This window comes from Tauraco erythrolophus, chromosome 8, assembly GCF_009769465.1.
Source record: "Tauraco erythrolophus isolate bTauEry1 chromosome 8, bTauEry1.pri, whole genome shotgun sequence".
NCBI classification, from domain to species: domain Eukaryota; kingdom Metazoa; phylum Chordata; class Aves; order Musophagiformes; family Musophagidae; genus Tauraco; species Tauraco erythrolophus.
This window is the reverse complement of record NC_141472.1, coordinates 16,935,013-16,959,822: the sequence shown is the minus strand read 5'-3', so window position 1 is coordinate 16,959,822 and position 24,810 is coordinate 16,935,013. Positions and strand designations below refer to the sequence as shown.

Here is a 24,810-nt window from a genome sequence, read left to right as displayed (position 1 = left end):
ACCCTGCTGCCCACCACCGCCGGCCGTAGGCAGCGGCAGCCCGCGCCGCGCAGGGGGCGGGCCCGGCTGTGGAAGGGGCGGGCTGGGGCTGAGGCGCCGCAGCAGGGAGCGGTCGGGAGGAGCCGAGCCCCCCGCCCGAGGCGGGCGCGGCGGCCACGTCAGCCCCGGAGCCGCCCCGCCCGCCTCCGGCCCAGCGCCGGATCCCGGCACGGGCCGCCCTTCCGCCCGGCGCCGGGGTGAAGGCGCCGCCGTCCCATGCTGCTCCGCGGCCGGCCCGCTCCCCGCCGCCGTAAGCCGCCGGCCGGCGCCGCTGCCTCCTCTGCAGCCCAGTGAGCGCCGCGCCGCTTCCTCGGGGCTCGCCCGCCGCTGAGGCAGCGGGGAGGGGAAGGGACCGCACGGCCACACCGCCCCGGCGGCGGCCCCTCGCCGCACACCCCGCTCCCGCCGCAGCCCGGCCGCCCCCGCTGTTACCTCCGGCCTCTCCGCGGTGGGCGGCTCCCGGCGGCGGCCGCGCATCGCCGCGTCCCGCCGGCCCCCGTCGCTGAGGCGAGTCCGGCCGCGGGCCCGCCCGGCTTTATCTGCCAGGGGCGCCCGCCGGCTCCCCGACGAGCGGCCCTGCGCCCGCCGCGGCTGCGGGCTCGGAGCTCCCCGGTCCTCTCGGAAGAAATGTCCCCCTGCGGTACTGAACGTAAGTGTGAAGGAAAAGTGAGCGGTACTAAAACCGCTTTTTTTTTTTTTTTAAATGTGATGTTAGGGGCTGGTTTTGGTGTTATTCAGTAAAGCTCTGCGTAATTACATCATTCGCGACACACATAATAAAGAGCTGGTCTGTCACTCGTGTGGTCTTGAGAAAGAGGGTTACTGGCCATCGAGAAACTTCATGTTCATGAAGTGCATTCTGCACGAGCTGGCAATGGGGTTCTTTACTAACGAATGTTTATTGAGTAACTAGGAAATGGTACTTAATTGCTTTTTTCCTCCGTCTTCTTATAGGTCGTAACTTTTGCAAGACCTGTGACATGAAGTAAGACAACCAGCGTTTTGAAGAGCTCTTGTCATAAATAGCGGCTGTATCTCTTAACGTCGGCGGATTGACTGGAGGCTCTTCCCAAAGCCTGCTTAAATCAGAAACTGTAAACTTTCCAAAAGCTTCATAATGGAGTTCTTAGTATCCAAAGGAGATTATACTAGATGTTTCAAAAGATCTTTACTGCTAGTTTTAGTATGTGTAATAGTTCTTATGTGTGCTGATCAGGACTACTATAGTTTACTTGGAGTATCCAAAGAAGCAAGTAGTAGAGAAATACGACAAGCATTCAAAAAACTAGCATTAAAGTTGCACCCTGATAAAAATCAGGTAAGTTACATCTTTATCGGGTCAAAGTTGTTGAGTTAATGGATCTTAATGTTTAAAGAAAAAGTAGTTTTAATTTACCTAAAATGTTTCTCTGTTCTTGTGAAGTAACATAACCACCTGTTAACATGGTTCAGCTCAGATGTTCTGCAGAGAACATTTACAAAAAGAGATAAACTAGTCGTACATGATTGTGTTGAATTCAGGCTGTATTGAATTGCTGTAGTAAGAAAAGGAGTCAACATCATTTAATTCTTAATTATATTTTTGTAAATAGAGGAAGACTTACATCCCTACCGTACTACTTTGTTGGTAAACTGATGAGTTCGTCTCTTTCTGTTTAGCTTAGGGGAACTTACTGTTTCCCTAATATGAAGTCTCAACAGCAAACAACATCAGGCTGTACTGAGACATCAATCTCTAAGTATCAAACAGGACAAAGCAGAAATTCTGGGACTGCCAAGGCATAATGAGGGAGGGTAATCAGGAGCTCTAGAATAACTAGAGAGAGAAGACTGGGAACTGCCTCTGTGGTCTGTGCTACCATATTTTCTAAAGTACGAAGAAATCACTTTTAAATTTAAATCTCATCAGTTTTTCATCAAGATGTCCTGAAATAATCAGAAATTCACAGGAAATATGGGGGTTTCGATCTTTATGTGTGCAACTGCACCTGCACAGAGTCCCAGCAGCCAGTAATGTTCCATATGAGCTTGGGAGCCACCTGCACAGAGTACGTTGAAGCCTCTGAGCCACTAATGTTTTACAATGGATTTGAACACGACAAAGCTCGAAGAGAAAGCCAAATCTCAACAAAGTTAGAAATGCCAACTTGTAGCTATTAACTGCGAGTTTTGTTTTCCTTATGTTGATACTTTAAAAATTATAACATTTTTGGGTCGGATTCTGTAGTTTCCAAGGATGCAAATACTACTAAAGATTTTTCAACAGGTTATTTTCAACATTAAAGATGATATATAGAAGATGAAGCCATTACACAAATTCCATAATGGTAATTAATTTCATGTGCATCTAGGTAAATAAGTCAAGAATCTTTAAGGAAAAGTGTCTTTTGAATGAAACACGTAAGCAGAATTTAAAAGGGTGGGAGAGTGCTGCAGATTTTGCTCACCACTGTTAAACTGCACCAGCTCAGAACCCAAACTGGAGTTCAAAATATGTCTGCAGATTGTTCACTGTTTTAATTCCATAGCTACCTAGAACCAAAAAGCTTTTTAAATAAAAAAATGGGGCCTCTGTCTACAAAGTAGATCAGAAGGGATGAATCTGTCTTTATTGCAGAGATTTTCAATCTGAACGAGTGGGAGTTCTAGGAGAATAGAAAAGATTATAGAGGAAATGGAAAGTCTTCATTCTTAAGTATTTTATTTTTTTCTTTCATTGAAGAAAGAGTGTTGAAAGAAAAGTAATCACTGGAGAATGTTGCAGCCTCCTACCAGTTCGCTTTGTGTTTCAACTTGTACTTTAGAGAGGATGAAGAAATGAGCAGAAGACACATCTAGCTTCAGGAAAAGAAAACTTTATTCTAGTTTGTTTGGAAATCACTGTGTAATGCCTGCTTCCATCACAACTGACATCTTTAGTAGGGACACGAAAAGATTTCCAAATATTATTTTCTCGGTATTATATGTACAATATGGTTTATTAATTACTTACTAATTATAGTTTTCCTTAAACAGAATGATCCAAATGCACATGAAAATTTTTTGAAAATAAATAGAGCCTACGAAGTACTTAAAGATGAAGATCTACGGAAGAAGTATGATAAATATGGAGAGAAAGGTCTTGAAGATCAGCAACAAGGAGGTCGTTACGAAAGCTGGCACTTTTATCGTTATGATTTTGGTAAGTTATGATGTGCGTTTGCGATTTGCTTAGAACAGTCACAAGCAAATGCAATATTCAGATCTATATCAGATCTTTTTATGCATTTCGGATTTATCCTCTCCATATTTCTGCCTGCTCAGTTGTTCTCCTGTAGCTGTCATTTTCTCTCTGTTGACTCAATCTCTTATTTAGCCTGTTAATTGACTACTCAAAAAATACCAAAAGTGTAATAATCTATTTACCTAGCCTTTTGTTCCTGCTGCTTACCTTTATGTTTGTTTATTTTTAGTTTCAACTTCTTGTTTGTTTGTTTTTAAAGCCTAAAGCTGCGCTTTTTTTTTTCACTTACATTCCACTGTTAATGTTTAATCAGTATTCTTTTTACTCTTTAATGCAGGAAGACTTTTTTTGTTTATCTAAAGTGTTCTCAAGTAGATTTTGAGAGGAGATTTTTGCACTGTCAAGTGCTGGTTTATATGCAGTTACACAATTAGAGATCAGTAAAGAGGTAGTAGAAAATGAAAAAATAACAACAGAGAGACAAGTTATTTAATGTTTCTCTCAACAAATTTTAGGTAGTTGTAGGGAAAGGCTGGGATGAACCATTCTCAGAGCTGCTGTAACAGGACTAAGCTGAAATAGGGAGCTGAGGAACATGGTTTGATACGAAAGAAAAAGCTGAAATGAACATCCACCTTGGCAGAATTTTTTTCTAGCGTAGTTTGATTTAATGTGCCTGAGTCTCTAAAAAATTGGAATTGAATAAACCAGAGGTGCAACTATCACAGGAAAATATGGAAATTACCCTTAAACTTCTTCAGATAAACAGATTTAGGAGACTTTGTCTGCATGAAGTTACACTGCTCGATTGAGAAAGAGTATCCTTGAATGTCTATTAAACAGTCATTTGGAGGGTATCTATATATTTTTCTTATATATTTTATATGTGTGTATAGATAAAAATACGGATATTTTATATGTATTATATTACATGATATATAAATGGAAAGTAATACAAAAATTACCTTGTCACCTGTAGAAATTAATTTCTCTTATTTATTTGCACTTAATCCTTGTGTACCTCCGGTGAAATGGCATCTCCCCATGTTAGGGACTGTAGAATACCCGTAGCTGTAGTAGCGTAATGTAATGTCTAATAGTACGTTCGGTGTCTCTGTGCTGTCTTTCTTGAGTACTTGAAGTAGCAGACTGTTTGGTAGTGATGTTCTAGGTAGGACTGGTTAGCTTTTGAGAAAAGTTGTCTTCCTTACCTTTATTCTGTCCACTTTATTCCACTGCATTCACACAGTCTGTTAGTGGAAAAGCTGGTGGCTGGAACACCTTTGTGATGTAAATAGTTTAGATAACTAGGCTGGGAGAAGATGTGAAAGCTTCCAGACATTACATGTAGCTCTCTTTGCTGAGAGCTGAAGCTTCTTGAATTTTAATCTGACAACTGGTTGATGTTATTTCCAATGCTCTTGCCGTAAGAGTGGTAGTTCAAGTTCTCTACTCGCTTGGTGCCTGGTCTCCTGAAACACCCGAAGAACTTTTCTGTTCTGATGGTGGCTTTTGTAGCATGATGGTGCAGGAGTTCGCAAGAGACTAAACTAAGGTTACATATTACTAAACAAATAATGGCTTCGTTGTAAAAACTATCTTTGCCAGCTCACTATTGCAATTTAAGCATGCTGTCTTCTGTTTTCTGTCTCGTGAATAAGATGATAGTTTGTTTCTTTGTTTTAAAGATGGTGAAAATAAAAAGCAATTATTGGTTTTTTTCAATAGGTATTTATGATGATGATCCTGAAATTATAACATTGGATAGAGGAGAATTTGGTAAGTTTTAAATAAATAACTATCTGTTTAACAGTACAGCAACCCAAAGCATAAATTTTTACATTCTGAGCTGTATATCTATAGACTTCTATTACACATCTATATGAAAAATGTATGTCAGAAAATCATCTCAGTTGAGAAAACAAAAAAACCCAAACCCTTAACGCTTCTTGGTAAATGCTAGTTAGCAAATAGATCAATATCAATAAACAGTTTAGATTAAGTTTGAAAGATATTTTGTGAGATCTATAAGAGGAAATTATTTGAATTAAAATTTAGTTTCTCCTGATTTATTATTTGGTGTCTTGTCTAAAAATGCACTTGATAGAACTTTTCTATTATATTTCTATCAATTTTTTTCCTGTGAAATCCAGTCAATTGTGCCTTGCAGAAGAGGTTCAAAACCAGAAAGTGATAGCAGATACTAAAAACACAGCTAAGTAAAACAAGAGCTGGAAAGATAATGCTTTCAGTGAGGACATCATTCAGGTTTTTTTCTTTTAAAATTCTAGCTAAGACGGTTACAACTAAAAGACATTAGAGAGAAAAAATACTGGATTTTGTGTGATTTTTCATCTGCATTTTGAATACAGTTACCTTTGTATGGACTGGATCTACATGCTGAACCAGCTTTGAATGTGCCTTATTTACTTACCATTTTCTTCACTCCATATAGATGCTGCTGTTAACTCAGGAGAACTATGGTTTGTTAATTTTTATTCTCCTCGATGCTCCCACTGCCATGATTTAGCACCTACGGTACGTGTAACAAGCAAATTCACTCTGAAAATGAATTGTTTTGCATAAACCAGCATAAAACTTAATGAAGTGGATTTTTACACTGAAGCTGAAATCAAAGACAACAATTCGAGATTCCAGAAATAAAAAGTGCTGATTGTTCATTATATCTTTATAGGATAATATACTCTTTTTTTTTTTCCCCCCTTTTTTCTAGTGGAGGGAGTTTGCTAAGGAGATGGATGGAGTAATACGCATTGGAGCCGTCAACTGTGGAGATAACAGAATGCTCTGTCGAATTAAAGGGATTAACAGTTATCCCAGTCTGTATGTTTTCAAAACTGGAATGGTGAGTGATAAAACTTGAAGCGTTTTTAGAAAGAGTGAAATCTGGAAGAGTATTTCTTTAATACTTGTTCAATTGTAGATCTTTTATAAAAAGATCTTCCTCTTAATATATTACTTCCTTTTAATAAATTACTTTTTCTCTTCCTTCACCTTGGTTAAATTTATTCAGAAAGTTAACTTCAAAGACAGATATCTGGTTTATACAGTGCTTTTTTGAATCGTTTCACTATGCAACGTATGACTTATGATTTGGGAGGATACTGTCAGCAGTGGTGCTGTAGCAAAGCAACAAGTCTACTTGAACAGTTTCTCTTACAGTATTGTAATGGACTTTTCAAATACAAAGAGTAGTCTGTGGTTTTGAGTCTAAAGAACATGACTTAGGTCATACATACCTAAAGAAACTTGGAAATCCCTTCCACAAGATTTCCTCCGTGCTAGCTGCATTATGTATGTCGTGCTTTATAGCTGCTTGTTAAGTAGTGGTGCCAGGGGTGGTGTACAAATTGCACTTGAATAGTTGGGTACGTTTTGACAGTGATAAGATTTGAGAGGTTGAATGCAGAGATTGTGTGTAACTAAATGGACTGATGCAAGTGATTTTTGTTTAAATAGAGATATAATCATTGGGAGTTGGTGTTTCTAGGACTAAATTATCTTTGTGTTGCACGACTTGGAAAGAAATCACATTACAAAATTCAAATAAAAGTTAAATTCCAAACATTCCAATATAGGAGAGAGAGAACAGTAGAGCTAAGGTGGGGTGGGGGTCCCGCAGTTTCGTAAGTACTGTTATAAAAAACCCAATAGATTTTGGGGGGTGTTTTTTTTTTTTTTAACTTTATAAACTTTATTCTTTCTATTCTACAGCAACCAGTGAAATATTATGGAGACAGATCAAAAGAGAGCTTAAAGAACTTTGCCATGCAGTACGTTACAAGCACAGTCACTGAGTTATGGGCAGGTAATGTTCACGTGTTTTGCTTGGGGTATTGTTCTTGAAGTTGCTTTTACCATATAACATATTTCAGAAACTATGTATACAATTGAATCTGTCAACTGTTGCTAAGTGTTATTTTTGGGATTAAAAATAGCTTACTGTAATTTGCTAATATAAATATAAAACCTTCTTGTGTCATAGTCACGTTTAACTAGTCACAAACTGATGCAAATTGTTTCACTCTTAGGAAACTTTGTTAATGCCATTGAAACTTCGTTTGCTTCTGGCGTTGGTTGGCTGATCACCTTCTGTGCTGAACGTGGGGGTAGGTGTATTAAATACTTGTCAAATAAGGCAAACAGGAAAAAAAGTACTTGTGCTGATAGTGGCATAATCCCCTTTGCTCCTCATAAAAAGTTGTAAAACATTTTAGATGATCACAGTGTTTGGGCTGTGGGTCATTTCAGCTCTGTTTCAGAGGCAGTTTGACAGAAGGGACATTAATAGAAAGATGATGCTGTTGTGCTTCTGTAATGCCACGTGAGTCGTTGCAGCAGCGCTCAAGTGTAACCCCTCAGGAAGGGAACTGCAGAAAAGGCCTCTGACTTCAGTTTCCAGCTCAAGCTCAAATGACAGGTACTGCGTAGGTGCAGGCCAGCTCGTCGTGGTAGCTGAGTAGAAGAAAGGCTGTATCTCCCCACTGAACCACCAGTACTCAGAAATTAGCTGACTGCTTTCTTTTAGGTTAGGTTTGGACAGAGTAGCTGGCTCTTGCCACTGATGTCATGACAGAGATTAGATTTGCATTATTTTTTGTAGCTGTTACTGACTTTCTTGGGATCAGTGTTTGGATACGGTATACGAGAAAGTCGCCTTGGTTAGCTGGTAGAGCTAAGTAAATGTGCTACACCTTTGACAAATAAAGATTTCTTGGTCTTACGAAGAGACCTTTGCTCTGTGAACTGAGTAACTGGAGCTGCAGTCTTTGATTTACATTTGTAAATAGCTAGATTTCAAGTTGCAGTCCTTTTGTTATGAAGTTTTCAACTTCGGTCCAGTTAGTGAGGTTGATGCATCTTCTTATTTCCAAAAAATATCTGCACAAGGTAGCTATTCAGTCTAGATGGGTGATTACAGCATACGGTGTATTTATTATAGTGAGTTATTATTTAATTCACAGAAAATCGATATTTCCATTGAAATCTCATTCCAAGACAGTACGTAGATACCTCTTGGCTTTGTTTTTTTAAACATTGGTTGAGAAGAAATTTTAAAGGTCAGTCTTAGGCATAGCAAATAAAACATTAACATCTTTAAAATGAGAATTCTGTGTTCATGAAGCAAGAGGATGTTATTCGTGTTATTTTTAACTTAGAGTGGACAGCCATCAAGCGCGGATGTTACAACTTCAAGTCACTGAAATACTGGACAAGTAGCCACGAAGCATGCCTTTTGAAATGGTCACCTTGGTAGGGAGGAAAGGAGTAACTCTAAACCAGAGTAGGTTTAGTTCATTAATAATTTGAAGGTTTATGTTTGTAAATAAATCATTTTTATTTTGCAGATTGCTTGAGTTACCAAACACGCCTTAAGCTAGCTGGCATGTTGGTAAGCATGTTTCACTTTGAAAGCATTACCTGTTATAGTTAAAACAACAGAAGTGAAAGCATAAAGTTGTAGCCAGAACTCTCACTGAGTTCAGTGGAACCAAGATTTCACCCATTAACTTTCAGAAGAGTGAAATATTTTACTTAGTAGCTACTGGAATAACATTAAATTTTTAAACAATTTTATAAAATATGAATGAATATTAACTAATTAATTACAATGTGGTCTCCTTCTGTTTTTTAAATGTTGTATATTATTGCTGAAGCATTTTTGAACCTAAAATTAAAAAATACTCTTTGTTTTTGTGTTTGGTTTTGGTTTTTTTGTGTGTTTTGTTTGTTTTCTTACAGGAAGGTCTCGTTAATGTAGGCTGGATGGACTGTGGCACCCAGGGTGAGCTTTGTGATAATTTAGATATCTCGTCTAGTACTACAGCATACTTTCCACCTGGAGCCACCATAAATAACAAAGAGAAAGGAGGTGTTCTGGTATGAGTTGTTTCTCAACTGTTCTGTGTTTAGATAGAATAAGGTGAAAACAATGACAAAGGAATGTATAATTTCCAGACTGATTATATACAACTGAAAAGATGCCTTTTTCTTTTTTCTTCTAAGTTTGTACACCCATGTATGAGTTTATCTCCCTCTTGGCTTCCAAGGCAGTGATCCCTGGAGTGAACAGGAGCATGATGCAGTAGCATCAGCCTGTAGCTCTGCCTAGTGACCTCCTCAGGAGCCTCCCTGGGCAGCTATGGGAATCCAGGGCTGGGATGTGCTCTGTGACAGGCCCAAGAGCTAGTTCTGAAGCTGCTACCTAGTTATCCTGGGCAAGCTTGGGAGATTTGCCATGTCCGCCCCATTTTTATTCTAGAAGGGATATGCCCCAGGTATCAGGAGTTTGAGAAATGCTGCTCTGAACAGAGTACTGACATGTGTGATAAAAGTCCTCCTACGTTGTCTGTCGGCACAGATTATGCTCTGCGGCTACATTCTAATACTGCAACCTCCTGCTGGGTTTGTGTGGTAGTTTTAACTTCCTTGACTGATGGGAGACGTTTCTCAGTTTGAAGTGTGGCATGTTCCTTTCTTGTCACTACTGTTATGTTTATCTTTAAAAGGAGGATATTCAATGTGTAACCTGCCTACTTTCAACCTTTTTACCAACTCTGAGTTACGGATTCATATCACTTCCTAAATTCAAAAAATTACTGAAGCTTAAATATCTGTACACAGTTAAGGAAGGCTGTAAAACTAGATTGGAAACCTTATAAACATGATTGGAAAATTTGGTTTGAAATTTGAATTTCAGACTCTTGGCACCGTTTTGACAAAATACGATATGTTGAGTTTAATATTGTGGGAAAACAAGCTAAAAAGCAGTATTCTGAGAGTGATGTTTGTGAAACTATATACATGAAAAAGAAGTTGATCAAATAACATGTTATTAACTGTACTTTTCAGTTGATGTAAAGGAACAAATCAGAATAATTTCCCTGACACTTTGAGTACTAATCATCAACAATCAGGTTGATGTTTGTAATTCCTTATAAATAAACATAGTTAACTTTTCTTCCTAGTTTCTTCACTCCCTGGATGCCAGAGAAATATATCAGGAAGTAATGCAGCATCTGCCAGACTTTGAAATTATCTCTGCAGCATCATTTGAGGTAAATTTTTAAAAATATGTTAAGATTTTTTTGAAATAATGTGGTTTTATATTTTTTTATTGTTACTTTTTACATTTTTCAAATCCTGTTGATACAACCACCTAGTATATATTTAATTGAAAATTACTTTTTTTACCCTCTGTAGCCAAATTATTTAACATTGTTTGTCTACATGTACTTTTGTTGTTTAGCAAAAAGTAATGGGGGGGGGGGGGCATGTATTTAATAGGAAAGTAGAAAACCACAGAAATTGCCATTGCAGTTCACTCTGCAACTGTAACTTTCTAGTTATTTTTAAAATCAACTATATTGTAGAGAATTTTATTTTAATTTATTTTAAATGTATTTTGTCAGTAATGTAAGAAATAAAAAATACTTCTTGATTCATGTTAAATTATGTATGAATTGAAATTAGAAGTCATATAAGTTACTTATGTAATTTTTGTTAGTCTGGGAGAAAAAAAAGAGGAAACGTCTTTTCACACTTAGCAGTGTGATCTACAATAGGAAATGCACATGGAAACAAAAGGTACAGAGGGTAGCTTGTAGCCAGCGTGGTTTCAGATTTTTTCCTCTTTCCTGCTTATGATGCAGTGAAATGAAGTTTAGTGGAAGGACTACAAGAAAGAATCTGTTGAGTAGAGGAGGTCACTCAGATATCAGATGAATAATTGGTCATTTGCCTTTATAAAACATAAAATGAATTTACAATTTGGTATAAGTTGGTAATAATGGTGTTTTTTCTCTCTGTTTTTGTTGTGGGGTGTGTTTTTTTTTTCCTTTGTTCAAAGGACCATCTGGCTCATCACCGATGGCTGCTTTTCTTCCAGTTTGGGGGAAGTGATAAATCAAATGTACAGGAATTTAAGAAACTTAAATTTTTACTTAAAGATGAACATATTCAGGTAAGTCTGCTCACTTATCTACCGCTAAATGCCATTTACATTCAGAGAACAAGTCAGTATGGTTTTCATTATTGTTAGCTGTTACTACCACCTGCCACCTCTGATACTGAAAGAGGTATACTATCATATGGTAGATCTGTAGTAAAGTATTTAATTTGAAGCAAGCAATGAAGTTTCCCATATGGGTTGAATAATTTAAAACCAGTTAGGAAAGATTATCTTTTAAATCTGCTCTCTCATGGGAAATGTTGCTGCAGGGCCCGTCCAGTTAATAATTTAAAGTTAACACTTCAACATCAAATTGATGTATGTGAAACTGTATTTTAATTACTCAGAAGACCCTAAAATTATCTTGATTATTTTCTTAATAAAAAGAAACCAAATTCAAACTTTTAGTAAAGACATATGGATTGTGTTATTCTATAAGGTACGTATTTTTAAAAAATTGTTGCATTGACTAGAAGAATTTTAATGTTTTTTTGTTTTAGGTGTCTTTTTGCTTCCTTGCTATTTTGATTGGAGGGGGAAAAAAAAAGAAGATTCTTTAAGGTTTTATTCCCTGATTTGGTCTCTGAATTTAAAAATTTAACCTAATATAGCTCTGCTAGTGGTTTTCCTCAAACATCATAGTTAAAAGATTGTCTTAAGACCTCTTGTTGTTTTTAAAAAGCTACTACTTTTCCATATTTTTACTTTAATGAATCTATCCTAACTTACTGCCTTTCAAATATGTTAATCTATGTAACTTACGATGCCTTATTAAAAATTTCACTGTCTGCTAAATAGGTTGGCAAGTTTGACTGTCTTTCCTCACCAACCATCTGCAACAAACTATACGTCTCTCAGCCTTGTTTAGCAGTCTTCAAAGGAAAAGGAACTGGAGATTATGAAATTCATCATGGTAAGGGAAACTTTGGCAAGTTTAAATCATTACATAATCGCTTTGAGATGACACTATCTGGCAAACTGCATTTGTTTTCCCAAAGAACAGTTTTGTAGTTTTAATATTTGCTATTTTACCTCTGATCTTACTGTAGCCTTGCACAAACTTACTTCCTGTGTTTTTTTTGTTGATTTTTTTTTTCCCCTGGGTAAGCAGTCATCAGATGACAAAAGATGTATTTTTGTCTTTACTATTCTATTTCAGTGTCATTTACATAATTATATACAAATGAAATCTCTGAAGCTGATGAGGACAGCTTCTGCTTTGGAGAGGATAACCAAAGAATGCTGTAAGGCACACCCTTCATAGAGACTTAACATGCTAGCTATGCAGAGCTGCCAACTTGAGAAACTTGGATTTGATTTAATATGTCACTGCACTAAAACTAATTCCACGTTTTGTTAACTTCCATTCAAGAAAATCTAAGTTGAGACTTTTTACTTTCATTTCCAAAGTAGCAGTTTCCTTCCAGGAAAGTTTGGAACTATGTTATACTGTGTGCTGCTGAAAGGATTCAAACACGCTGATTGAAGAACAGAGCCTGAGGCAAAACTGTAGCTTGCAGCAATAGGTGTAGCTTCATCCAGAATGCGGCACAAGACAATTATGCAAGATGAAGTTCTCATTTTTCGGCCTCTGAAATATTAGAAACAGCTTGCTAGAATTAAGTCAGAACCTCAGTACTGTAATAAAGAAGAAAGGAGAAAAGTTTTTGACCACTTAGAAAAGTTTAGTCGTATCTAACGGGGAAAGATGATCCCATACATCTAATGATTGCTGCTGGGAAAAGCCTTACATACTGTCTGAAATTTCCACTCCTGCAGAGAAGCCAAGAAAGGGTCATATACATACAGTATTTTTAGTTTTTATAATGGCATAGAGTAAAAATAGTGTAAGAGAAATACTGTGGACTACAGTACATTCAGAAAAGAATGGTTTGGTTTACTATTTACAAAATAGATGGCATCTAGAATGTTTGCCAATCGTCATCTCACTCCAGTATTTATAACAATATAATACTCAAAAGAATCAGTCTTTTTTATATGCTATGTTGAAGGGCTTCAACAGTTTAAAATCTAAGAACAGTAATAAATCTTATTAAGTAATTGTGCAGTGACTTCAGATTTAATTACCCTGAAGCTCTTATTCTCAGTTCCTTTCAAGTCACTAACTCTCATTTCTGCTGACAAATATGTACGTGAAGGGTACGAAGAGACTTCATCTTTGCCCACTAGAGCTGTCTCAGCAGGAGCTTCAGTTAAACCTAAAAAGCCGTGATTTATCAGTATCATTTATTTTGCTTGAAGTCTTTACTGCGTCAATACCTTTGCCGATGCCAGTGTATCTAGAACAGTAACTTTTTAATTCCAACAAACACTAGTAAGATGGCAAAACAGCCAGTAGTCCAGTCACAAAAAAATATTCATTTTGTTTGACAAAAACATTTATTTAGCTAATATCAGCTAAATATCCAGTTTAATATTTAGCCAAATATCAACTATCACCTAGAGTATGCCTTACCTATGTAGGTTTGGACAGTTTAACATTGTCTTCCTGAGAAAAAGCAAGCCAGTTCCTGTTCAATTTATTTAAGCAGACCATGTTTAAAGGGAAGAATAAAGTTTCTTTTCTACATTGTTCTTTGAAGGAAAGAAGATCTTGTATGACATTGTTGCATTTGCCAAAGAAAGTGTCAACTCTCACGTTATCACACTGGGACCTCAGAATTTTCCTGACAGAGAAAAGGAACCATGGCTTGTGGATTTCTTTGCACCGGTAAATATTTACTATCTGTATTTCTCTTCTATAATCCATTATTTAAATATGTAACAAAATACTAGGAGTACCTTGAAAGCGTCCTTCAGCGTCATGAGATAGTATTGTAATTTCTCATTCCTTGGCAGCACTAATCCCTAGACTGTGTGGGTTTTGTATTGAGTGGAGTTTGTTGTCAAAGCAGCACATTATTCATCTCAAACAGCTTACGTTCTCTGTGAGCCAGCCGCAGGGAAAGTGATCCCACTTACTTGCCTTTTGTTTTCTAGTGGTGCCCTCCTTGTCGAGCTTTGTTACCAGAGCTGAGAAAAGCATCAAAACATCTTTATGGTCAGCTCAAATTTGGAACGCTGGACTGTACTGTCCATGAAGGGCTTTGCAACATGGTAAGCTGCAGGAACTTTTAAAAAAAAAAAAAATCCTTTCAAAGAATATTATTTTCTTCTAGTTGGCGGTAGGGGGATGGGAGCAAACAATGCTTGTTCTTTAATATTACTTTCTTAAAGGGTAGTGAATCAAACAGGACGTTTGTATCATAATTTTTTTCAAAGGAGAAAACTTATGTAACCACTACAGAGAATATATTAATGCAAAACAGAGGTCACATTTTGCTCTAATTTCATAGTGTTATTGGAAGACTCTGGAACTATCAGAATTTAATAATTCCTGGGTTTTTTTTTAAGAGAAAAAAAGAATTAAAGTAGACCCAGAAAGTTTTTTTTCTAGTGTGCATATAAATACATACAGGCATTCTTTTTGTGCTTCATATAGGATGAAAAACAGTAAAACATGTTAAAATACAAATTTTAGATTGATACAACACATTTTGAGGTTGTCTGCAAAACCACTTTAATTCAGTTCACCCCAACTGGCTTTGCTTTTTGTTTTGTAGTGCTTAAGAAGTGTAGTATCAATTTCGAAGTAAAAGAAAGTTTATTACTTAGCAGTTTATGCTCATTTAAAGATATAGTATTGGAATGAAAATTACTTTTCATTCTTTTTTTTTCCGTGCTTAAATTTGCTTAACTTTTGCTTCAATGAATTTCTCATGGTTGAAATTGTTGACATTACTTTTCCTGAATTTCAGAAAATACTACATTTTGACAGCTTTCCTGCAACTGCACATTTTATTGTTCACAAGAGCTTTTTATGTTAGAATGTTTGTAATTATCTTTAAAATGTGAATATCTTAAAACACATGAAAAATGAGCAAAAAATAACAAGCTTTTTCAAGTGTTATATGTGTTTACACATTGAAGAATCCAGATCATGGAAGCATCTGTGTTCAATAGTAAACAATAAAGTTATTCATACAGTACAAGCATTTTCACCTGAAGACTGGGAATAGCTTTAAAGTTAAGGCTTACAAAGCCCATGGATTAATTCTTCTATTTGTGAAGCGTGGTAAAAGAACTACTGGCTGGTTTTTAAATTCAGAACAAACTATGCCATCTCTAAATACAAATGGCATCTTTTCTGTACTGGTTTGTAATGGTTTCAAACTCCCATCTGCGTGGAGTTGAGCAGTTGCACTGTACAAACTGGATAGATCGGGAGCTGTGAGCCACCAATACCGATGGCAGTGAAAGGAAAGTACCAGCAGCCTAATCATTCCTTTGAATTTCTCATTTTCTGTTTTGTTAGCATAACATTCGAGCTTATCCAACAACAGTTGTGTTCAATCAGTCTGACGTTCATGAATATGAAGGACATCACTCTGCTGAGCAGATCTTGGAGTTTATAGAGGTATGTAAATGATAATCCTTGTTGCAGTCATCCTGTCTACACAGCTCATCACAAACATGTTCTTTAGTTGGAAGATTCTAAGATTTTTATTTTTTTTTTTAATTAATTAGACTAGTAAGATAAAGAGGGTAAAAACCTTGGACAAGAAAAGTGATCCAACAACTGTCAGGCAGGGATTTGACACCTAATGGATTAATTTCCCTACTCTGTCAAGTAATTTCTTTGAGATCATTAGCAAATAACTTAAGATTCTTTCCAATCTGCAAAGTAATAGTAATGATTTCTATGTCATAGGATAAAGGAATTAAAAGTATGAAGTGCTATATGTAATATTAAGGTGAAAATGCCTCACGTACACACTTTGACATAGGAGGAAGTTCACATTTTTTTCAATTAGCTTGCCGCCCTCCGCACTTCTTAGATGTTTCTCAACCTTTCTTAACTCACAGAACTGCAAACCATTGGTACTCATCATTGTTGCTGCCACAGTTCTGGCACCCATCTTTCCTCCAGCATTGAGGTTCTCTCACTGCTAGATGCACAGGCTATTCTCCACTTTTTGAAGAGGCTGTTCACGCGCTCCAGGCAGCCCAGAAAAAAGCAGGTTTAAGAGCACGCACGCAGGAACAGGTGGAGATCAGTCTTTTCCAGTTGATATTCAGAGGCCCCTAGTGCACCATGTGTATTCTTCTGCATACCAGCCTAAATAGCGTGAGTGAGTCTCATAATGCCTGTTCTTGCCAGGTAAGCTGAATTTCTTGCCTTTTGCCTCCTTTTATGGAGAACAGGCAGAAAACCTCTCTTTTGCAGCCTAGCTGTATTTTTTTGCTAGCTTTTCTCAGCAAATCAGGCGTATGATTGTTAGGCTGAAGGGATGACTTTTGATGCTTCAGTGCCTTTCAGTGATGTGGAATCTTCCCTACCACAGCAGCAAGCAAATCTCACTAAAAGAGGGTCATTCCCAGAGTTTGGTACGATCTGTTTGTATGTGATGGCACTAGATGCGGGATAACTTATTTTTGTGGAGTATGTGTCTATAAAGGTCTTTACTTTAGGATCTTAGGAATCCATCGGTGGTCTCCCTAACACCAGAGACATTTGCTGAATTAGTTCAGAGAAGAAAACGAGAGGAAATCTGGATGGTTGACTTCTACGCTCCATGGTGTGGACCTTGTCAGGCTTTAATGCCAGAATGGAAAAAAATGGCCAGGGTAAATGACATTCAAAAGTTTTTCTGCTTTTGTGTCCTGTTCTGTGGAATTATTGAGATGGTACAAGTGCTGTCTTAGGGATTTGTAAACTGAGAAAGTCTAGTGATTAATATTGCGGACAAAATGGGGAATTCTTACTGGAGAGTTTTATATTGTTTCAAATACAAAGTTTTCCTTATATTTATTTTTAACGGTTCAGTACATTGATACTGTAATCAAGTTTTTGCTGTTGATACAAGTGTGTTTTCCAAGATCCAAGAACCTTTAGAGTAACTAACTTTCCTTGATGCTTAATGCTTTACATAGACAACAGCTCTGCGTTTATTTAAAACAAAATATGGAGAAAAAGATTTATCCATAAACTAGATAAGAATTAGTTGAAATAATTTGTCACTTCATTCTCAGTATCCATTATGATCATTAGTCATCTTTAGACAGCAGTTAGACTTTGGTGAAACATCTGACTTGAATTTCAGATTAAAGGAATTCAATCTTATCCATCTTAATCGTTTCCTATATTAGGATGATTTTTTTCTGGTATCTTTTCTTCACTGAAAGTAAATAAACATTAAATACCCTACACTGTAAGGCTGATTGTCAGTTAGCTAAATTACACATACTTCAATGTGGAATTGTTGGGATTGGGGAGGCTGTTTTTGTTTTGCAAGGTCATTACAGTGTTTCCTCATTTGCAACGATAATATTACTCTACTGACCACCGTCTGGGTTTTCCTCAACATGTTTCCAGGAATTTGAACTAGAAACTCTGAGGAAAAAAACGAGAGCTTAAGAAGCAAGTCCATGACTTTCAGACATTTAGAACTCAGCAAGACTAGGAGTTCTAGCCAGGATTCTATATTCTGGTCAAACACCTGTAAAGTATTAGTAGCTCTATTACATCCAGTAATCATCAGCTTCCCTGCCTATGCCAGGTGGTTTGGGCCTTTGCAACTAATACAGTGTGTTCAAGACACAGGCCAGCTGTGCAACTGATCCACATCTGCACTGTACCAGGATCTGTCATAATTACTGAGCCTATGATATGAAACATGGTATTAAGGTAGTCCTTACGCCAAATAACCACACGCTCACGTATCTTTGAGGCAAGGTAGGTGCCTCATGAGCCATGTGCACGCAGCTCATCCTAAAATACACATGCATGATGGGAATGCACTTGGGTGGCTGGCTCCCCTTTACAGGAAAGAAGAAAGCCTTGTGATAATCTTGGTTTGTTTTGTTGTTTTTTTCCCCCCAACTAAGTGATTAAGACTTCAATTCTGAAGTATTACTGAAATTGTAGTAGTATTGATTAGCATATTTGATTGTAGGTTTTCTTCTTTTTTTTTTCAGATGTTAAATGGATTAATCAGTGTAGGCAGTGTGGATTGTCAAAAATATTATTCTTTCTGTCACCAAGAAAACGTTCGGGGATATCCTGAAATAAGACTCTTTCCTCAAAAGTCAAACACAGCTCATCAATATTAGTAAGTAGCTTACTTCAGTTTGGGAAGTGTTAGATGATGTGAAGCAAGACAAATAAACATCTGTTGTGTAGAAGAGGTTCATCACAGCTATTAAAATAGGCTGTTATGATGCAACTGTCCTAGATGTTGACTTCATTACTTCCAACTAGTGTCATTTTATTTCAGTAATTTGAACTGAGGCTGCCTCAAGAATCTCAATTTTTATTCTTCTTCTTCATCGATTGCCAGTTTTTTAACTTTAATTGCCTGTTAAAGTAGATGATTTAAATAATATAATACAAAAATACTACTAGGCCTTAATGATTGCAAAATTATCTTTAGAGAACAGAGTGGTGTAGCCATCTGATCATCCTCCCTGCCAACAGTCTGTTAGCACCATTGCAAAAATTGTCCATCATATATCTGGTCATCCCATTCATTGTATCATTAGTGTGGAAACAATCAGTAACGAAACAAGACAAAAATTCTGTGGCAAATAAAATCTGGTGAAAAACAAACAGCTTGTCCCTTCCATTTCACAGTACTGATTGAAGATCCAAGGATTTCAGGAAGCACATGTGTATTTAAAGATAGGTACCAGTCTGAAATAGCAGATGTATCGCTTCATTATTTCACAAACTGGAAAGTTCTATTAAATGCTGGCAGATAAAAAATTGTAGTGCCCCTTCATCATAGTGCGTAATAGCAGGCTTCAGTAGCTTTCATTGTTGGACTGCTTGCCTTTTTTCAGTTCCTCTAGACAAAGTTTCTTTTAAAAGCAGAGTATTTTTTTTTCCTGTTGAAAACAACTATGTTGGTGAATATGACTGTTAAGTGCCAAATTCCTAATCATGACTCAGCTATTTCCTGCAAAAATAGGGAAACTTGTCTTTTAAAATAAAGATCACCAAAAATTATCAAGTCAGATTTTGACTAGGTAACTCTACTGAAAAATACTTTGTTATAAAATTGTAAATTACTGGATATGAATTAATCTTTTTTCTAACTTGTCACTGGAACTCCAAAACTAAGTAATGCCTTGAAAGTCCATATAATAAATCCTTGTCCAAGTAATCAGTTTGCCTGGCTTTTTGATTGTCAAATTTAGGGAAATGTATACAATTAATAAGTCTTTCATTATAATGAATGAACATCAATTAGAAAATATATTAAAATATTTCAACTTAATTCTCATGTTTCTTAAAGCCTGCCATTTTATCTGGAGTTACCAAAGATCCTTCATTCATAATAGTTCTAGCTGTCAAAGCTTATGTGCTCTGAACCAAGTTTCTTATTTTCTTGACACATAATTTTCATTTCTTTCTTCTCTTCCTGTTCTAGTCCTTAATTCTGTATCTTTGAATTGTATTAACGAGGCTTATTTATTCAGATTTGAAAGCAAGGTAGAAATATATCCTGGAACATATGCATTTAAGTTCATTATTTCATCATCTCCACTCTACAAGAGTGTTTTTTCCAAGCAGAATTCAAACTGCTGTGCAACTAGACTTTATTTTTTTTCATCTTTTTATAGTAGCTACAACGGATGGCACAGAGATTCATATTCACTGAGAGCCTGGGCTTTGGGGTAAGTTATGGCATTGAACTTTGTTCACAAGCTGTCTGTATAGTTTGCTTGCTAGGAGAAATTAGTATGTAAATGCTATGTAAATCAAGAATTAGAAACACTTAGGTATATGTATTGCTTAATTTCAGATGTTAAAGTTTCCACATCTTTTAACTCAAGCTTTTAAAATGTGGAGAAACAGCATATTCCTTACTGTCCACCCATTTTCTGAATACCATAGCAGTATTTTGTCTACCACTTCTAAAAAGTGATTCTCTCACAGTGTAAAGTGTAGAGTGGGGATTTCCAGACTACTGATATTTTTAATTTCAGAAATTCTCCTTGTGCTTAAATGGAATTTGGATATGTTTAAAGTTTTGAATGGATTATGACTGCTGTTCTTCCTTTCCACAGATATTTACCACAAGTGTCTGTAGATCTGACTCCTCAGAGTTTCACAGAAAAAGTTCTGAATGGAAAAGATCACTGGGTCATTGATTTTTATGCCCCTTGGTGTGGACCTTGCCAAAATTTTGCTCCTGAATTTGAGATCCTTGCAAGGGTAGGTTTTTAACTGCGTTAGCAGATTGTTATACTCGTAATGATTAAAATATATCAGCACTTCATTTCTTAGCAGTCATCTGAAAATCGCATACCTGCAGCAATCCTCCTCCTTATTGAAACTCCGCGCTTTTTAGATCCCACTTGCCAGTTGGTATTGCCTCTTGCACAGACAGACACACATACGCTTTTTTGAGACAGATTATGATGGAGTGACCTTTGGAACTGTGATGTGCTTTGCCCTGAATTCCAATAGAAATGCTCTGCTGAACACGTAGTGACTTCTGACACAAGGTTAACAGTCTGAGAAGCAAGCAAGCCACTACTCTGAGATATTTAAAAGATTTGAACAATGTTTTTCATTTCCTTTTAGCTGCACTGCTGGCTTACTCAAGTTATTTGCGTACAGTCATCCATGGAAACTTAAAGTTTGTTTCTTCTAAACGTTTCTTTTTAGACCATTAAAGGAAAAGTAAAAGCTGGAAAAGTAGACTGTCAGGCGTATGCTCAGACCTGTCAAACTGCTGATATCAGAGCCTACCCTACTGTTAAGTTTTATCCCTATCAAGGAACAAAGGTAAAGTGTCTCCTTTGTGTACACTGGTGAGCAGCTACTCCTAGTAGATGTATTTGATTTCCCATTAAGACTTAAGAGACTATTTCTGTAATATATTCAAATGCCTTATTTAGATATTCAGGAGATGATACAATATTAATCAACTTCAGTAATATTTAAAATACTAGAACAATTGTAAATTAATAGAAAAGTAATTAAAACTTGGGCTTAACCAGAACCAGGGTTTAATTTTGCAGGGGTCTCATGTGGCAAAATGTTTTTCAACCTTTATCAATTCCACGACCAGCTTACAAAAGCAAATGAAAGGAAATTTGGACAACTTCATTTTGGCTAAGGAAGAACATTATTTCAATGTAATCATAGCGTTTCATTATAATTTTGACTTTAATGTATTTTAAGATAGAAAATGGATTAAAAATATTTAGTTGTGTTCTATCTCAGAAACAAACCTTATCAAACCATTTCAATTGTCTATGTGACTCTCTGTCGAGGTCAACATTTCCTACTAACAGTAGTAGTAATAAATTAAAAAATTGAAAATATCCAAATAGCTGTAGAAAATTGCCTTTGTTCTTGTAAGACTATTCAATTTCAAGAATATTATAGTTGTCTTTTAAAATGTGTTAATGCTGAAGAGAAAATATTCAATGCGTTCTGATAGTTAAGCCGATTTTTTTAATTATACTTTCCTCTTCTTTTTTAACTGAATCTCTTATGGGAAGCTTTAGAAATCCTTCCTCACACCATCCCATCAAATTCAATGAAACTTTTCGGTGGTAAAGACTAATGGTTTTTCAGATCTCAAAAGCAGCGACCCACACTGACAGATTTCATGAACATAGATCATGAAGTAGCATAATGGCTGTCTAAATTAAATACTTAGCTGAATAAATGTGGGAAAATTATAATTATTTTCGGTTTCTTTAAGGATCACAACAAAATTTGCGTAGGTCAAAATTTGCGTCGTTTTCAAAACCAGCAGCTAAGAGTGGTTCTTACTATAAAAAGAATTAGCATTGTTTAAATGGACACACAAGTATATCTATGAATCATAAATCAACCTACTAGAGCCATTGTCATCTTCCTTGCATTCTTCTTGAATTTTATCTGAAAGAAAGCAGATTTTCTATTCAGTGTAGAGCATGGGTCATGTGTTACACAATTAATATTTTTTTAATTTTTTTTTAAGAAAAACATTCTTGGCGAATATATAGACAGCAGAGATGCAAAAGGTATTGCTGACCTTTTGAATGAAAAATTAGAAGCGATTCAAAATAAAGGAAAAAGAAAAAAATCTAGAAATAAGGTAAGAATACTTATTGTGGGGCCTTTTGCCAAAGACTTACATTACTGTAAATAATAGCTCTTTACAACGATGTTAGTATTTGCTCCTTGTCTGTGAAAGACTAAATGCCGTATCTTCAAATAGTACCAGGCCCATTGTACTTCCAGTCTTGTTTTGGTTATTCAGAGTCAGTTCTCCACATGCACAGATGTGGCAGAGCATGCTACAGTTGCAACATCAGTTATGGCAGGGCTGAGCAGAATTTGTACGTGCCCATGGGCCAAGCGCGTGCCCGTGGGACAGCCGTGTTACAGACAGTTGAGATGCACCGTATCCTTCAGTGTAATCCGCAGGCACCAAATTACAGAGGCTGATTAGTGCAAGATTGGGGTTGACATTTTAACTCAGAAAGACACAGCTGTTAAGTACCTCCTTGAATTCTATTAAAGACACGTTTGTCCAGTTGAAAAAATTAGTACTACAGAGAAATTTAAAATCTCAGAAGAAAACCACCCAATCATTTTATTTGTACTTTCGGAATAACTTAATTGCTTATTTTCTTGTCACTAGGATGAACTCTAAGTGGTACTGGAAGTAGATAAGATTCAAAATATTCTGAAGCTGTGAATATAGAAGACACCATGAGGAAAATATAAGGCTGATTACGTTCATGACAGGACAAAAAAGATGAAGAGTTCACAGGCACACATGACTGTATGAATTCTGTTAAACTGTGGGGAGATGAAAGCGTTTTGGTTTTGGTGGAGGCATTCAATGTTTCTGCAAATGCATTCTGCATGTCTCTCTTCCGATATACCAACTACCTTCTTCCTAGTGAAATGTTGGAATTGACCAGAAACGTGGACTATATCACTTTTTCCTACCCATTTACTAGTTCCTTATATTTTTCTGTCTCTTTTCAAACACTTTTTGAATGTGGCACTCAGCCTGTGGCTGAATATGCACTCAAACCACTCTGCAATGCAGAAACACAATGAGGGATTGTCTATTTGAAAGACAAACAATTTTACCTGATGATTATTCTGTTTTGGGGTTGCAAACAGAACCCCAAATATTTTTGGTTGTTTTTGTTATTGTCTAGTCAATTGCTAGGAAATAAAATCAAGAACTGGTAGCAGAATAGATTTATTGAATTACATTGCTCCTGCCCTTGAGTGGCGTCCTATATTGTGGCACTGGTGGTGGTGCCAGAATGAACTGAACTTTGAAGAGCTTTTTGGTTGTTTGGTTTCTGTTTGGGTTTGTTATTATTTTATTTTTTAAATAATGCGAAAAAAAAATCAAAAACTTCAAACTCAATATTTCATTGACTTTCAAAATTTAAGTTATGCTATAGCAGCATCTGCTTAAGTTATTAGGCCATAACTTTATTGCTGTCTTTTTAAATATGAATGTACTCTGTGGACATATGTAACCTCTTTTGGTATTACCACTTTTCCTTTCTCTGCAGACATGTTGCGGGGGGGGGGGTTGTTTGTTTGTTTTTTATATAATCTTTAGGCAAGCAGGATAGCAAGTGCCTTTTTTAATTTAATAACACCATACATTGTGATGTAGGAGACATCTTAATAGAATTCCCACTCTTTACAGTAAGTATTTTTCATAGATTCTCAATAGACAAGAATAATTACAGAAGACAACAAAATGTCTGCTGCATTTAGGAGCTCAACATTGAAATGTTTCATGTTTTCAATAAAATGCTGCTGAAAACTTGTCAGATGGCCTTTCTCCCTGCTCTCCATGTATTTAGATTTGGCATGACTAAGTCACTGTGGTATATTATAAATTTGTAAATACGTTGTTATCTACAAGTAATTTATTTTATAAAGACAGCAGCAAGAAATTCTAGGAAGAGATTCTAGTAACTTTGAGACATTCAGATGCTTCTTCCCTTATGTTCAGGGTTGCCTCTGTCACTTTGCAGTTCTGCAGTGTATTAATCTGAGAAAGAAGAGAATGTATTATTGCATCTTTTTAAATAAAGCAGACCTTCCCACATCCACATCAAACTTCAGCCTCAATCACAGTCAAAAATGAAAATTTTTCTATTTTGTAACTTTAGTACAAACTCTGTTTTGGTCAGTTTTTGCACATATGTTTAACTGTAACTTCAGTTCCTACCTTCTTCCTGGAGAATGAGGTCATGCTTTCGTACTCTAAGATCCTACTGTTAAAAATCTAATGAGAAATAACCTAGCACGGGTATTTGTGCAGTCTCTTCTTTATTCCTGTTAATGTACAGTTTCTCTCTTATTTTGGCTAACAGGAACAGACTAGAAGGATACACACACCCCCCCAAAAAAAGTGTTTCACAGCAGTCTCCTCCATAAGACGATGGTAACATAAGAACTTTCTGGCTTTACTATGGCTGTATTTATAGTTCAGCTTTTTGTAAAAAGTTAATTTATCACTTC

The 24,810-nt window shown here is 36.6% G+C and overlaps 1 protein-coding gene across 1 annotated transcript; it reads left to right on the top strand.

The window, feature by feature from the left end:
• Window positions 1–1,040: 1,040 nt before the first annotated feature.
• DNAJC10 (DnaJ heat shock protein family (Hsp40) member C10) lies at window positions 1,041–23,067 on the top strand. The gene is made up of 22 exons (XM_009990151.2): window positions 1,041–1,357; window positions 3,055–3,220; window positions 4,991–5,041; window positions 5,718–5,800; window positions 5,997–6,128; window positions 6,998–7,091; window positions 7,315–7,392; window positions 8,632–8,675; window positions 9,026–9,163; window positions 10,252–10,341; window positions 11,133–11,246; window positions 12,033–12,147; window positions 13,838–13,965; window positions 14,235–14,351; window positions 15,610–15,711; window positions 16,767–16,922; window positions 18,273–18,406; window positions 19,920–19,973; window positions 20,367–20,514; window positions 20,971–21,090; window positions 22,280–22,396; window positions 22,946–23,067. The coding sequence occupies exons 1-22, from the start codon at window positions 1,157–1,159 to the stop codon at window positions 22,955–22,957; spliced, it is 2,394 nt and encodes a 797-aa protein (XP_009988453.2). The 5' UTR covers window positions 1,041–1,156; the 3' UTR covers window positions 22,958–23,067.
• Window positions 23,068–24,810: the final 1,743 nt, after the last annotated feature.

Coding starts and splice junctions, on each gene's coding strand:
- DNAJC10 (XM_009990151.2), top strand. CDS start 1,157: ATGGAGTTCTTAGTATCCAAAGGAGATTATACTAGATGTTTCAAAAGA. Junction 5,801..5,996: donor GCCATGATTTAGCACCTACG/GTACGTGTAACA, acceptor CCTTTTTTCTAG/TGGAGGGAGTTTGCTAAGGA. Junction 12,148..13,837: donor AGATTATGAAATTCATCATG/GTAAGGGAAACT, acceptor TGTTCTTTGAAG/GAAAGAAGATCTTGTATGAC.